The 16,232-nt window shown below is 36.7% G+C and overlaps 2 protein-coding genes and 1 non-coding gene across 3 annotated transcripts; 2 read left to right on the forward strand and 1 right to left on the reverse strand.

The window, feature by feature from the left end:
- The first annotated feature begins 318 nt into the window (after positions 1 to 318).
- Positions 319 to 3,455, forward strand: LOC121795104 (MAR-binding filament-like protein 1-1). The gene is made up of 4 exons (XM_042193551.1): positions 319 to 688; positions 1,085 to 1,140; positions 1,230 to 1,364; positions 1,820 to 3,455. The coding sequence occupies exons 1-4, from the start codon at positions 448 to 450 to the stop codon at positions 3,245 to 3,247; spliced, it is 1,860 nt and encodes a 619-aa protein (XP_042049485.1). The 5' UTR covers positions 319 to 447; the 3' UTR covers positions 3,248 to 3,455.
- An 86-nt stretch (positions 3,456 to 3,541) lies between these two features.
- On the forward strand, positions 3,542 to 3,615 carry TRNAR-UCG. The gene has a single exon. It is a non-coding gene; the product is annotated as a tRNA-Arg (tRNA).
- A 194-nt stretch (positions 3,616 to 3,809) lies between these two features.
- Positions 3,810 to 7,374, reverse strand: LOC121795101 (probable sulfate transporter 3.4). Its single transcript, XM_042193548.1, has 13 exons — positions 6,941 to 7,374; positions 6,753 to 6,801; positions 6,445 to 6,652; positions 5,995 to 6,166; positions 5,803 to 5,868; positions 5,611 to 5,724; positions 5,414 to 5,530; positions 5,202 to 5,328; positions 4,830 to 5,116; positions 4,564 to 4,754; positions 4,409 to 4,494; positions 4,244 to 4,320; positions 3,810 to 4,168 (listed from the first exon to the last, which is right to left on the reverse strand). The coding sequence occupies exons 1-13, from the start codon at positions 7,271 to 7,273 to the stop codon at positions 4,025 to 4,027; spliced, it is 1,971 nt and encodes a 656-aa protein (XP_042049482.1). The 5' UTR covers positions 7,274 to 7,374; the 3' UTR covers positions 3,810 to 4,024.
- Between the last annotated feature and the right edge of the window lie 8,858 nt (positions 7,375 to 16,232).

Below are 16,232 nucleotides of genomic sequence, written 5' to 3' on the forward strand. Positions count from 1 at the left end.
GATACGTTGATGGTTGAGATAAATGTTACTTCCTCCTCCCCAAAAATTTATTCCCACTTTAACCCGGCATGAGTTTTAAAAAATGTAATGGAAAGTGAGTTGAAAAATTAGTGGATTGTGGGTCCTACTTTTATATATTAGTTTTATAATAAAATGTGGGTAGGAATGCGTTAGTGAAATATAAAGTCCACTACCAAAAATGGTAAAAAGTGAAATGAGACAAATTTTAGTGGACGGACGAAAATGGAAAAATGAGATAAATTTTCAGGGACGGGGTAGTAATTTTCTAATAGAATATTTGGAAGCAACGAATTATAACTAACTTCTTCACTCACCACCGCCAAGCGTTTAAAAAACTGCTGCAATTATCAATCTCACTCGAATCAAATGTGGAGTAATCAGCAATCGCCGCCCAAATTTGTTTCGTGATCGTTCAAGAGAGAAACAATGAGCTCTGCAGCTGTGAATTCGAGCTCTACGCCGTACCAATTCCGCCAATCTTCTTCCAAATGCTGTTCGCAACCGCCATTTCCGTCGTGCTCGTTGAGAATCGCGCCCTCTCTAAGAGAGAATGCGACGACCACGGCTTGTCTACAGAGAAACTCCAGTTATGCAGCTCTTGCCATTGGTTTACCCGTTCTCCGCCTTCTCAGAATCAGGGCTCACGCAATCCATGCCCTTCCTGAAGGTGTCTGTTTCTTTTGATCTACTCGTTGTTAAGTGAAGATTAAGTAGTAAGAGAGATTTCTGAAGTTATTAGGGTTTCTTCTTGATATCTAGGTTTTGGCATACTTGAATTGGTAATTATTATGATTGATTGTGTTTTCTCTTCAATTGATATTGGTAAAGGTGGTTAGACAGTTGATTTAGGGGAGATTCTGTTGACCTAATTTAGCTTTTCATAATGTATGTTTACATTTGCATAAGGAAAATTGTGATGGTTCTGAGTTGCAGTTCAGTAAACTGCAAAGACTTTGCATCTTTCTTGAAATATTTCTTGACTTAGGACTCTGTTCTTCCTTTCCACCTAAACTGTAAACATTTCATCGAGCCATCACTGATGAGTTCACCTTTTGCGTTATAGAAAGTGACGAATTAACAGCGTCGGATCTGGATCAAAATGAAGAGGTCTGCATCCAGGTATAAATGTAGGCTTGGTCATCTGATTCTTGTATTTGTATGTCATCTAAACAATCATTCATGCTAATGTGCACATGTATTGTGGCCAGATATCACCTCAGGAACATCCATCGCGGCACCCCTTCTCCATTCTGAATGTACTCGGTGTTCTGGGATCAGGGGTTCTTGCTGCTCTTTTTCCACCTAAGAAGGAAAATGCCATTTCAGATGCTACTCTGGAAGAAGTAAGTAACTGCAATAGATTTGTACTCTTATTTTTTGTGACATTGATGTCTGACCATAACTGTTAGCTAATAAGTGCTAAGAATAAAGGCTCGGAAATTTGGAATGTGTTCGTTGTGTACTAAATGGAACTTAATCTCAAGAACCTACATTACCGAAGTGAAACTGAGAGTAGCTAAAAGTTGGAATATGTTTGTTATATGTTGTCTAGTGTTGTGTCAAAATGGAGAGTTTCTCTACTGCATAATCTCTCTTAGTCTTGAAGTCCCAATCACTGTTCTGACCTCATGCATCTTGTTCGTATGGATAGCTGATTTTTAGTTAGACACCTTCTTTATGTTTCCTTGTGTTTCCTGGTTCTAGCACCAAATAAGTATCACTAATATATACATTTTACATTTCTGAATGTTGTGCAATCTGTAATTCTGTTTTGTTGGTTTCTAATTTCTATGCGAAGGATAAAAGGGAACTCCAACAGCAGCTGAAGGAGAAGCTATATTCAGTAGGAGTCCTGCAAGAAAAGATCGAATTGCTTACATTGGATATCAGGAATAAAGAAGATACTATACGGCATCTTAGTGTTCTACTTTCCGACAAAGATAGTAAGCTGGAACAACTCAGCTCCGCGTATCAGCAATCATACAACTGTCTAACAAGTTTGGAGTCAGAGAAGAAGCAAATGCAGGATGTAATTTTGAGGCATTTAGAAGAGCTGGATCTGCAGGATGAGATGGTGCAAGAATTGAATCTGGAGTTAATCACTGTAGTGGCTGAGAAAGATGAGTCTGTGAAGAAGCTTGATGCCGTTTTAACGGAATATAACAACTTCAAGTCCTCTATGGAAGAGAAGGAAGCTTCGGAAGCAAAAGATTTGGGAGAAAGGGAGGGGAAAATTCACCTGCTTGATAAACAACTTAAGAGCTTGTTTGATGAGAAGAAGAGAGACAAGGTGTTAATATATTCGCTGAGACGGGAGAGAGACAATTTTAAAGAAGTGCTGAACATAGAATTCAAAAATATGAAAATTGTGGAAGAGGATCTTAGAAGGACAAAGACTACTTTGGAGAGATCAAGAGATGAAACTTTTGAGCTGCTTAAACAATCGAAAGAGTTGGAAAGACTGTGCTCGGAGCTTGGAGATCAGGTCTATGAAGCTCAGGCTGAGTCCAGGGAAGCAAGAGAATTATTGTACAAGAAACTTGAGGAAGCTAAACAGGGAGAAGAACTCTTGTCCAAAGAACTAAGTTCCTCAAATGATCTTCTCATTAAATCAGATGAAGAACTGCGAATTATGTCCACGGAATTGACTGCTGCATTGCAGAAATGCAATGGCTTGGAGGAGGAACTTGTTGACGCCCTTAGGAAAGCAGAGATCACAACGTCTGATCTGAACGAAGACAAGAGAATTATATCATCTCTGAAGAAAGAGTTGATGGATTTAGAAACACAGATGTTGGGAGACAAAGAAGCACGCGAAAGTCTTGAATCGTATTTAGAAGAGGCTACTAAGTCCCTCAATGATATTACTCGGCATGCATCAATGCTTTCCAGAGAGTTAGAGCTTGCTCATTCTCAGGTTTTAAGCTTGGAACATGAGAATGATGACCTTTGTAATATCATCACTGAGCAGAAACAGGCTTTCTTAGAATCTCGGGTGCACTTGGAAGACGCTTACAACCTGGTCATGAAGCTCGGGAAGGAAAGGGAGAGTTTGATAAAGAGAGGAAAGAAGCTGGAGGAAGAACTGGCCTATGCAAAGGGTGAGATAATTCGGCTGATGAGGCAAATCAACTCTTCGAAACCTGCAGGTAATGTCGAAGAGGAAGAGAAGGTCGATGTGGGGGATAAAGCTGCAGGTGATCCCATCAAAAAGATTCATAGTTGAAGAAGCATGATGATTACTGGCTTAGTCTAGCTGCATTGTGTTTTCACTTGACTGGAAGAAAGACAGAGAGAGAATGAGAGAAAACTTAGTGATTTTTCCTCTGTATGGAATGGAATTAGTGGTTAGGTTGGAATGAATTGATTAAAATTTTTGGAAAGATGAAATTTAGGACAATTTGGTCGCGTAATGAGAACTCGAATCCGAAACATTGGCCTCCATTGTTAAAACATAAATTTGTGTTAAAACAATAAGTTGCTTAATTATTATGTTTTGTAGTAGATGAATGTCATAGTAGACCGCATAGCGCAGTGGATTAGCGCGTTTGACTTCGGATCAAAAGGTCGTGGGTTCGACTCCCACTGTGGTCGATATATATATTTTTTGTGTTTTAATAGTAGTTAAATTTGTTTTATTTTAATTTCTTGCTTGTTTCTTTTGCAATATTATATTTAATCAAAACCCTCTCAAAAACTACTTGAATCGAAATCTTTACTTGATGTTTATGCAATTCCGAGTTGTGATATTAGAACATGAGAAGACAATTATAAAAACTCAAAAATGGTAGCTAGAAAGAAAGCTAATCATCAATTAATATAAGAGAAAATAATTAGATTACAAAATTTCTCAGGACTAGTTTGGTATATTGAGCACATTGCCATTGCATACATATTTATATTTGATATATATATGGCTTCAACTCCTCTTGAAGAAACCAAGAACTCCTGCAATCCTACTCATATATTTATATATGGTTATGGAAGCCATTGTTGATGTTGTTCAAGGCTGAGCTTTCCACGCAGACGAAATGTCGGTAACGGCTTCTCCAACACTCACATACAGCCCATCAAATCCAAAGGATTCCAAGATGTTGGATTCTTGCAGTTTCTCCATCACACTTCCCACAGGATTCACCAGCACAAACTGAGAAGAAAAGATTCAACACGACGTGGAACACAAGGCGAAAATTTGCAGAGATCAGCAAGAAATGCTGCTTACCTTGAGTGATCTCTTCTCTAGCATCTTTCTTAGCTCACTGATTGTGTCAATCCCACTTGTGTCTATTGCTGTCACAGCTGATCAAGATTTTAAAAAATTGTTTTTGTTAGAATATAATCACTACAATTATCTATATTAGTAGTATTTTCTTTCATAAATACTAACCAGTCATATCTAGTATGACACATTTCAAGTTGCTTCTGTCGTTTGCGGCCAGCCACTCTTCCTCCTCTCTTATCCATCGCAGTATCCTGCATCGACGGCTGAGATTAGACGTGTGTTTTTTGCGTGTGACGTGGGAACAAGGACTAATTGCTTACCTTTCTTGTAAGTAAGTGGAGTTTGCAAAGTAGATTGGTGCCTCAACTGCCATGATCAAGAATGAAGGAACTCTAACAGCCTCTCTGTATTGATTGAGATTCTGATATATCTGAGTTCTTGGAATGTTTCCGAGCACAACCGTGTTTGGCCTTGTCACGTGTAACAAGATCTTGAAAACCGAAACTCCAACCTGAAATAAGTTTTTAAAAAGTTAACATCAATTGAGGGAAATTTATTCGGGGTGCTGAGCACAGCAAAGGCTTACTGCTATAGCGAGACCGAGAGGCACTGAGATGAACAGAACTCCGAAGAAGGAACACAAGCAAGCCAAGAAGTCAAGTTTGTCGACTTTCCACAGTTTGTACGCTGCTTGGTAGTCTATCAGGCCGACCACAGCAGTGATGATAATGGCTGCCAGGATGAGATTGGGGGTGTAGTAGAACAACGGCATGAGGAACAGCAACGTCACGAGCACTGCTGCAGCCATTACTATGTTTGAGACAGCAGACTGTGCACCGGCGTTGTAGTTCACAGCTGATCGCGAAAATGATCCTAGAAACGCAAATTCGCCATCAGCTCTGTTGATTCTTCACATTGTAATGAAGTGAAGATGAAGAAATCGAGAAGTATTATATACCACTGGTGACGTAGCAAGACGAGCAAGAGCCAGCCATGTTCATTAGGCCGATGGCCATCATTTCTTTGTTACCATCAACTTGGTAGTTTTTGAGACTGGCAAATGTCCTTCCAACAGCAATCCCTTCCTACAGATTCACAAATGCAGAATGTTTATAAGATTTCTGATTTTGATTCCTTTTTATTTTTTTGGCATAATGTTTGAGAACTTACTGTGAGAGAAAGTATTCCGGTTACGATTCCTGTTTTGATTGCTAAAGCAAGATGAGGGCCATTAAAATACAGCATGTTTGAAGAAGGTGGATTCAGGCCCTTAGGCAATTTCCCAATCTGTAGAAACAAGATATCCCAATCAAGATTTTGATCACGAAATCGATTTAAATACTAGGCGAAAACTGCAGAGTTCTTACTGTCTTGATCCCGTGGAGTTTGGACTTGAAGCAGACGACTAGTATGGTCGACAGGATCACCGATGCTAACGGAGCAGCTGCTGATACCCAAAAGAGTTTAGGCCGTCTCATGCTCTGCATTCAACATTGAAATTCAGGGAAAAACTCGAACAAACAAGAAACTGACTATGGAAGACGGTCACAGTCACTTACGATCTGCCTTGTTATCAGCAACAGCGCTAGAAAAGCGACCCCCATCACAATGGTTTGCCAAGACCACTGCAAGCAAGAAATAGCTTCTCAAGTCAAATATATGCCTAGATTCATGTTGTTTACTAGCATTTACATCAAGAAATTATCACCATCATTAAGAAAAGGCCATCTTTAGCTAGAGATTCATTCTACCTCATCTATATGATGGAAGGCAGAAGACAACACAGGAACAAGTTGCATTTTGGTAGTGAAATGGACTATCCCAAGCAGCCCTTTCAACTGCTGCAACGAGACGATCACTGCAGCCCCGGCCATGAAGCCAACAAGAGTCGCCTTCGACAGAAAATCAATAACAAATCCCAATCTGCATGATCACACCATCATTCCAGAATCTCTTAAAAGGCAAAAGCACCTGCCTAGCTACAATTGACAAAATGCAAAAACAAAACAAAACAAAGAATCTCTCAAACAATTTCTGTTAGTTCATTCTCACACTACTTTACATAGCATAATCATCTTCACCAATGCAAGCCCTTCATTGTGCTTATAGTGGATAGATTCTTGCACAACACTTTTACTAAAAAGATTCCTCCCACTTTCCAAAGCTGGACATAATTACAACTAAACTAGTAAAATATTCACCTCAGAAAGCCTAGAGAAGCTTGAAACACCCCTGCAAAGAATGTGGCTGTGAAAGCCAGCTTAAGGTAGAGGGCCGGTTCGTCGCTGTAGGGAACTACTTCGCTGAGCATTGTTCCCATCACAAGGGAAGCTATGGACACAGGGCCGACCGCCAAATGCCTGGAGCTCCCGAGAACTGAATATATCAACGGCGGAACGAAGCTCGAGTCTTCAAGGAGTTACACAATTTGCTTTAGCATTTAGTTGAAAACAAAACAAACAAACAAACAGAGCAAGATAAAGGGATTCTTGATGACTTTCCCACTTACATAAACCAATAATCGGTGGCAGATTTGCTAGCTTTGCATAACTTATCCCCTGTATTTTGCAAGAACAAATCACTAATCAAAATTCTACAAGTTGAAACCAAGAAAACTCAATTTTGCATGGAAAGAAACGATCTTGGACGAGAATTTTCAATTTTTGGGAAGAAATTGAATTTTTTAAATTAGGGCACCTGGGGAATGGCGAGGCTGGCAATGGTGACGCCGGAAATGACGTCGGATTTGAAGAGCTGGAGGCTGTAATTGGGGGCCCAATCGAAAATTGGGAAGAAGAACTGCAGCCCCAAAATGAGTTTCCGAAACCACGACTGATCCTTGAACTTGTGGAGCGGGTCGTCGGGGAAGAATATCTCGGAGAGGCGGTGGCGGAGCTTCTGAGAGGTGGTTCTTGGCGGCGGAGGGCAGACTCTGTGAACCTCCAGCGGCGGCATTTGCATTACGCTTGTCGACAGCGGCGGCGCTTCCGTGTCTGAGAAATTCTCGACTCTGTTCGAGTTAAGGCCCATTTTAGCGAACCACAGCGGCTCTGTTGGGAGCGGCGGAGGCGGAGGCGGTGGTGGTGGTTGAGATCAGTTGAAGTTGCAGTGAAAGTAGTGAGATAGTTTGTGAGGGAAACTTGGGCTTTTTATAGAAGCAAGATTCTGCATGGATTCGCTTTTCTATTGTTTTAATATTATTATTATTAATAAAGATATAAACAAGGATACAACTATATCTCAATTTTTTTATACTATTATATTAATTATATTACAAATCGGATTATGTCACATTTTAATTTAAAAAACAATTATCTATATCTCTGTTATCTAATATTCATATTATAGGTTATATTATCCATATCTATTTCTCCAACATACATACTACTATCTAAAGCAGTTGGAATTTTCACAAAGATTAAGAAATTATCCGATATTTTTTCTATGTATACTTCTCCATAAATTTCGTAATATACAGTATTAAAATAAGTTAGATAAACATGATCGTATATAGAAACAGGTCTATATATGTGGGATTGGGACATTAAAAAAATATTCTTTGGAGATTTAAAATGTGAGATATCTCAATTATATTTGCGAATGCATGTATATCTGAGTTGTGTAAAGGATGCGTGTACGTAGAAATTAGGAATAATGTAGTGATGAATATTGTACGTTTGAATTTTTTATTTTATTTTATTTTTTGTTATTTTTATGTGCTATATCGATTAACTTTGTTTGTAAAGAGCGAATCAATTAGTATCTTTTTTTGTCCCAAAATAATTATAAATATTAGTATTTGGTTATTGATCTATATAATTTACCACAAACATAGAATATATAAAATTAAATTAAAAATTGGATCATATGTATGAGAATTAAAATTAAGGGTGTTTAGTTTTAATTTGGGGAAAGGCAAACCCAGCACCACCTGGATAAGTTGTGACCACCACTTACAAAAAAAAATGTTGCCACCACTTTCAAATTATTTAAAAATTTCTTTCCCATTTAGCGACCATAATTTATAGTCATGATTAAAGGTTAAGGAATAGTGGTAAAATATTTTTATTCCAATTTTAAGCCAACCATGTGTTCGTGTAGATTCATTGACGACATGGAAATTGACCTAAACCATCATTATTATTATACAATGCACACAAGAATTGCACCAAGCAAAGATAATTCATTCACTTGATTTTCATAATTTACCAAATATAATTTTTATAAATGAAAAATACTGAAAGCCAAAAACAAACTACCTAGCTCACTAAGAACATTAACAATACAAATCATAATAAAATCAATAAAACATCAAAAGCACATTAATTTTGAACAAAAGAAAAGCTAACAAATGATTAAAAAAATACACACAATTAAAAAAAATATAATGTCACGATTGATTAATTCTGAGATGGTTTTCCTTGTTAGCCATTTCTTAACGATTTCTTTCCTGAAATCACATCCTAGATTTGCGTTAATTCAACCATAACATATACCACATCAAAGAGATGATTTACCAACCTCCATCCATAACTTATAGTTGATGTAGGGTGGAATTCCACGAGTTGATGTTTCCCCTAAAACTGCGGTTGATATTATCGTCTCTTTGGCCTTTGCTTTTCGGATTCTTTCGACGGAGAAGAATCTGATATAAACTTTACTTTTCTGTATATTCAATATGTGATATTTTGTAGTAAATTGTGTAACCTTAAAGCTGTAAAATCTAATTGTATATATAGGCAATAGACAACCTTTCAAGAAGGGCCGTATCCGTTCGTTCGCACCTTTTCATAAATACATCATATTTATCCTACAGCTTTTAATCTTTTACACATATTTATATACACATATTTATATCATCTATGCAAGGCAAGAGAAGAGGGTTATCAATACACCCGATTCTAATTCTTTAATCGAAACCGATCCATCACGGTATCGTCTTTTATATTAGAATCCAACTGATATGTTTTGAACTTAATCTTTAATATTAAACCAATATCCACATATGTCACATATAGGAATAAATATTCCTACATTCTCCCACTTGACCTTTGTAGCTTACAATGGTTTAATCAATTTTCTGCGCACTATACCATTAAGTTCATATATCCTTTAAATACCTACAAAGTTAGACTTGATTGAATCATGGCGGTCACACAATCATTTGGTCGACATGATTCCTTCCATGTATCACAAATCAATTCTAACTTTATATGAATAAACCCTTTATTGAGATGAACCTTAATTCTCAATACAACATATGTTATCCAAGAACCATACTGTATACAACTTTAATGATAACATATCAATGCACAGAAACAGACTTTTATTGAATTCCAAGTGTCTTACTCCTTATGAGCACAATATAATTCATATATCAAGACTTTCTCTATAATACCCATATACTTTTCATGGCCACTTGGGTAATCTTTCATTTAACGTAAACGTTCTTATAATATTGTTCTATTCTGCTCAAAAGACACTTTATGTTTCTGTACTTCTTCCTTTACAAATAAGTACTCACACTGCATGTGTGTATCACCTTTTATGTACCTATCTTTCTTTTGTGAAGAAGATTTCTGCGAAATCATCACAACAAAATCTTAGTGACTTGGCCATAATGTTAACAATCCCAAGTCTCAAGATTTATGTTTCGCAATTACTTTTCATGAACTTTGGCCTCAAAGCGAACCAAAATTCAACTTTCATAATGGAAATAGCAATGACAAACTATTTTCCATTTTCCATGATATTGTTCCCACTAATTAAAGGAACAAATAGCCAATCATCAATTTCTACCATTGACGCATCAGGCATAATCTGAATATGAACCAATGACATTTAAGTCATCAGATCATCTTTACATAAACATGTGCTCTAGGTGCCTTGCAAGTACCTGAGGACTTTCTTTGTAGCCTTCCAGTGGTCCATATCGGGATTACTTTGATATCAACCCAGCATCCCAACCATGAAGGTGATATCTGGTCGCGTAAATGTTTCAAACTCCCAACCACTAATGCATAAGGAATCTTTTCCATCTCCTTACGCTCAAATTCATTTTTCGGACATTTTATTTTAATGAACTTTTCTCCCTTCTGAATTGGAGTTATCCCTACGGAGCATTTATCCATTCTATATTTCTCTAAGACCTTATTGATATCACTTTTCTGAGACAAACTTACCAATTCTTGTGATCTATCTCTCTATTCCGATCACATAAGATGTCTCACCCATATCCTTTATGTTCAAAGAGAGATATTTCTTTACATAAGTTAATAAAACCCATGTCATTTGCGGCTAGCAAAATGTCATCAACATATAGGACTAATATGATAAACTTGCTCCCACTGATTTTAATATAGATACATCGATCAACGGTGATTTCTACAAAATCATATGACACAATGATATCATTGAACTTTATATACCATTGTCTAGAAGCTTGTTTGAGTCCATATATTGACTTTCTCAACTTACATACTAACTCTTCTTGTCCTTGTATCATAAATCCTTCGGGTTGTTTCATGTATACCTCCTCTTCAAATACTCCATTTAGGAAGGCCGTCTTTACATCAATTTGGTGAAGCTCTAAATCATAATGAGCCACCAAAGCCAACACAATTATTAAGGAATCCTTCTTTGAAACTGGAGAGAAGGTTTCTTTGTAGTCAATGTCTTCCTTTTGAGTGAAACCTTTGACGACAAGGCGAGCCTTGTACCTTTCAATGTCACCTTTCGAATCACGTTTTGTTTTAAAGATCCATTTACAACCAATGGCTTTAAAACCTGTAGGCAATTCTACTAAGTCCCAAACATTGTTATCGCTCATAGATTTCATCTCATCCTTTGCTGCATTTAACCAATTTTCAGAATTGTCACTTTCCATGGCTTGTTGGAATGAGATAGGATCTTTATCAATGCTCAAGTCACATTCACTTTCAACGGAATATACCACATAGTCATTTGATATGGCCGATCGACGTTCCCTTACTGATCGCCTTAAAGGCTCTATTGGTTCATCATTCTGTTCTTGAATTATGACTGGTTCATCTTCAATCTCAACAGGTGGGTTATGCACTTCATGTTGCTCAATAGGAACAACAATCTTAGGTGCAACAAAAGGTGGATGAACAACCTTTTCTTGAACTTCATTAAGGTCCACTTTTCGAGGTTCATCACTCCCACTAGTTTCATTGTGTTCAATGAACCTAGCATTTCCCATCTCAACTATTCTCGTACTATGGTTAGGACAATAGAATGTATATCCCTTCGATTTATCTAGATAGCCAATGAAAAATCCACTGACCGTCTTTAAATCCAGCTTCTTTTCATGTGGATTATACAACTTTACTTCTGCGGGGCAACCCCAAATACGTAAATGCCTTAAACTCGGTTTCCTACCTGTCCAAAGTTCAAAAGGTGTCTTTGGAACTGTCTTACTAGGAATCCGATTAAGCATATACGTTGCAGTCTTTAATGCATAAATCCATAACGAAAGGGGTAAATTACATCCACTCAACATGCATCTAACCATATCCAAAAGAGTACGATTCCGCCTTTCCGCTACACCATTCTGTTGCGGAGTACCGGGCATTGTATATTGTGCACAAATGCTCTTGCTTTCGAGGTACTTTGCAAATGGACCCGGACATTGTCCAGATTCATTAAACTTTCCACAGAATTCACCACCTCTATCTGATCTCACAACCTTAACCTTTCTATCCAATTGCCTTTCCACTTCATCTATGAATATCTTTAAGACATTCACCGATTCAGCCTTTTCACGCAATAGATATATATAACCATACCGTGAGAAATCATCAATAAAAGTGATAAAATAATTTCTACCATCCCACGAAGGTGCATCAAAAGGACCACATATATCAGCATGAATTAATTTAAGAAGTTGAGAACTCCTTGTGGCTGATTTCTTTACTATGTGTTTAGTTTGCTTCCCCTTTATGCAATCTATACACATATCTAGATTACTAAAATCCAATTGAGGTAGAATTTCATTCCTTACCAACCTCATTATCCTTTCTCTGGATATGTGACCTAGTCTTTGATGCCACAAGTAAGCCGAATTTTCACTTGACATACTACGTTTCATGCTTTTACTTTCAACATTAAACAAGGATTCAGAAAACTTTGCATCAAGATTGAAACTGTATAGTGAATCAAACAAAGTACCACTTCCATAGAACTAATCATTTCTGTACAATGTAAATACACTATTTACAAACTTGATTTTAAAACCTACTCTATCCAATCTACTAACAGATACAAGATTTCTAGCACAATCTGGTACATAAAGACAATCCTTAAGATATATGTGACATCCTGTGTCCAAGATCAGTCTATAGGTCCCGATGCCTTTGATTTGTGCCTTCATCATATTTCCCATAAACAAGTATTGTTCACTTCCTTTTATAGGTTGGATCGTACTGAATCCCTGTTCAATATGAGACACATGAGTAGTAGCACCAGAATCTAACCACCAAGTATTATTAGGCACTTCAATAAGATTTGATTCAAAGCAAACGAAACTGTTATGTTTACCTTTCTTATCAAACCATGCCTTCCTTTTTGGACAGTCTTTCTTGAAGTGTCTCGTTTCTCTACAGAAGAAACACTTCCTTTCCTTCTTGATCTTCTTTTTAGGGCCTTTAGGAAAAGAAGAATCTTTACGTTTGTCCTTTTTACCTGGTTTTCCTTTACTGGTACTTGATCCTCCATGATCCATTAGGTTCACAACTTGGCCACCCATCTTCTTTAGTCTCCCTTCCTCTTGAACTAACATGGCCTTTAGTTCTTTAAGGTCCCATTTTTCTTTTATGGTGTTATAATTCACCTGGAACTGGCCAAATTCAATAGGAAGAGAGTTTATGATGAATTGAACCAAGAACTGTTCATGAACCTCCATTCCCAGGGTCGAGAGCCTTGCTGCCAAGTTTGACATGTGTGTTACATGATCATGAATAGGTTGTGACCAATCAAACTTTCTTGTAGTGAGCTCACTCATCAAGCTTCCTACAAGTGACTTGTCTGCCAATTCCGATTGTGAACACTCCTTTATCTTAGGCATAGATGGTTTGAAACTTTCCCCCATCGTCATCCTCATAAGATTGAGACTCAGCCTGTTAGATCACTCCCAAGTCTCATATTGAGACTTGTCCGTTTCGGAGGTCTCATCTGTAATGGATGTAGGCTCATCTTCCGTAAGTATGGCATGATCTAGTGACATAACACCCAGTGAAAACCGGATCTGTTCTGACCACTCACCATAGTTCTGCCCATTGAACTTTACGACAGAGTTTGCAGATGCATACACATTAGGCGTGGCTGTAACATTTATACATGCTTACAATTAGTGCTTTGAACTCAAAGAAAAACAGAGATTCAGATAACCGTAATAAACTTTAAGCTATATGCATTCAAGCAATCTTTGGATAATACTTAAACACACATACTATCATCGATGCTAGAATATACTTTAATGATCAATCATATCATACACATATCAAATAAGCATGTTGCCTTTGGGTATACATACTACATGTGATACTGTATACAAGATTAATCCTTTTCGTTTTATTAACTTATATACAATGATCCACCTTTGGGTGATCTCCAAGTATATAGATAATAAAGTTATTGACCAATCAACTTCATGTCATTTAGCATCCTTTAATCATGATCAATAAATAAATAACTTTGCATCCTTTTCCATAATCATAATATCATATAACAAGACCACTTTGGTGATTAACATGTCATATAACATCAACATGCAACTTAAAAGGATTAAAAAATAACATATACGAAATTCTCCAGAAAGTTCGCCCGGTCGGGCGATTTCATACCTTCTAAACGCCCGACCGGGCGTTTGCATTGGCGAGTTCAGAAAGTTCGCCCGGTCGGGTATTTTTGTACCTCATAACGCCCGACCGGGCGTTGGCATCACGAGTCCAGAAGCATCACCCGGTCGGGTGTTTTGAATATTTGTAATCACCCGATCGGGTGTTTTGCAAACCGATGCGCCCATTGGAAACGCCCGACCGGGCATTATTTCGCCCGGTCGAGCGAATCGTCTGTACTGTTTTGTCCCTTCGATTTTCATGTTTAAACATTCCATGAAACAATCACCCAATGCGCAGCGGAACCAAATAACATCAAAATGAAACAAAAACATTCATATTTCAATTTTGAACACTTAATATGGTGAATTAACAAATCTAGGTTGGCTCTGATACCAACTGTTAGCCATTTCTTAACGATTTCTTTCCTGAAATCACATCCTAGATTTGCGTTAATTCAACCATAACATATACCACATCAAAGAGATGATTTACCAACCTCCATCCATAGCTTATAGTTGATGTAGGGTGGAATTCCACGAGTTGATGTTTCCCCTAAAGCTGCGGTTGATATTATCGTCTCTTTGGCCTTTGCTTTTCGGATTCTTTCGATGGAGAAGAATCTGATATAAACTTTACTTTTCTGTATATTCAATATGTGATATTTTGTAGTAAATTGTGTAACCTTAAAGCTGTAAAATATGATTGTATATATAGGCAATAGACAACCTTTCAAGAAGAGTCGTATCCGCTCGTTCGCACCTTTTCATAAATACATCAGATTTATCCTACAGCTTTTAATCTTTTACACATTTATATACACACATTTATATCATCTATGCAAGGCAAGAGAAGAGGGTTATCAATACACCCGATTCTAATTCTTTAATCGAAACCGATCCATCACGGTATCGTCTTTTATATTAGAATCCAACTGATATGTTTTGAACTTAATCTTTAATATTAAACCAATATCTATATAGGTCACATATATGAATAAATATTCCTACATTCCTTCTATTGTTGGATTAGGAGTTCAAATCACTGGTGAATATAAATGGAAAATCATTAAAAATTCAACCTCCATACATCAATTTTCTATCCAAACACTCCATTCTATTTCTGGTCACCATTAAGCGAAAATCGATCTTCATGTGAACCTAACTAATGTGTGATCTTCCTTGATCCTCATCTCCTAATTAAAAAATGATGCTTTTACTTTGTAAATTCGAATCCAATATAATAGACCGATCCACAATTTAGCCAAATAAATATTGATATTTCAAACTAATTCGATCAATATTGACAATTATACATTTATTGTTACTTAGACAAAAGTACCCAATAAAAGAATAAAATATGTAAGTGCGATATTTAATCAATAGTTTCGAATATATAAACCGATAAAAACATAATGTTGTCGCCAATAACTAATGGAAATTGTCTCAACATTCCAAATAAAGGAAGAAATCAAATTAAATTTTTACTCGTGGAAATTCAACTGCGGCAACCAACTAATTAAACAGATGAATTGAATATATATGAAGTATGAAAAGTCATTTTAGGCGTTGGTTGGATTTTATTTTGTTCAATTTTTTTTATAAATATTTTGGTTTACTATAGTTGAGTGGCAAGAGCACTATCATGGTCATAGTCTAGATTGGTAAATTAAAAATGCGAGAGAAGAATTGAAATAAATAATGGTAGGGTTATAACACATGGAAATAGGAGTATCTACTTAGAATAAATCAATTAAACTATATGTGACGTTATCAGTTTTTTATTTGTATTTTTTGTATTAAAGCCATTTAAATAATGAAGCTTTGTCAATTTTCTAGTCAATATCATGATCTTTCGGTTTAAATTTTTGTTGGTTAGAATGATGGTTTTGAGTTTTGACCTACTAGATTCATTTATATTTCCTAACTTGATGTGATAATATCCACTAAATAATAATGGAGCATCAACATTAATATTTCGAAACATATCAACTGATGCATCTTGATATTACATTCACTTTTTACCTGCTGAATCTTGTAAAACATGGGCCATAAAGTTATTTATTGCACCAAAACTGGTGTAAAATGAAATGATAATTGCTTTTGATGATTGAATAAAATTTTAAATAGCAA

The sequence above is a fragment of the Salvia splendens genome, chromosome 3 (assembly GCF_004379255.2).
Source record: "Salvia splendens isolate huo1 chromosome 3, SspV2, whole genome shotgun sequence".
NCBI classification, from domain to species: Eukaryota; Viridiplantae; Streptophyta; class Magnoliopsida; order Lamiales; family Lamiaceae; genus Salvia; species Salvia splendens.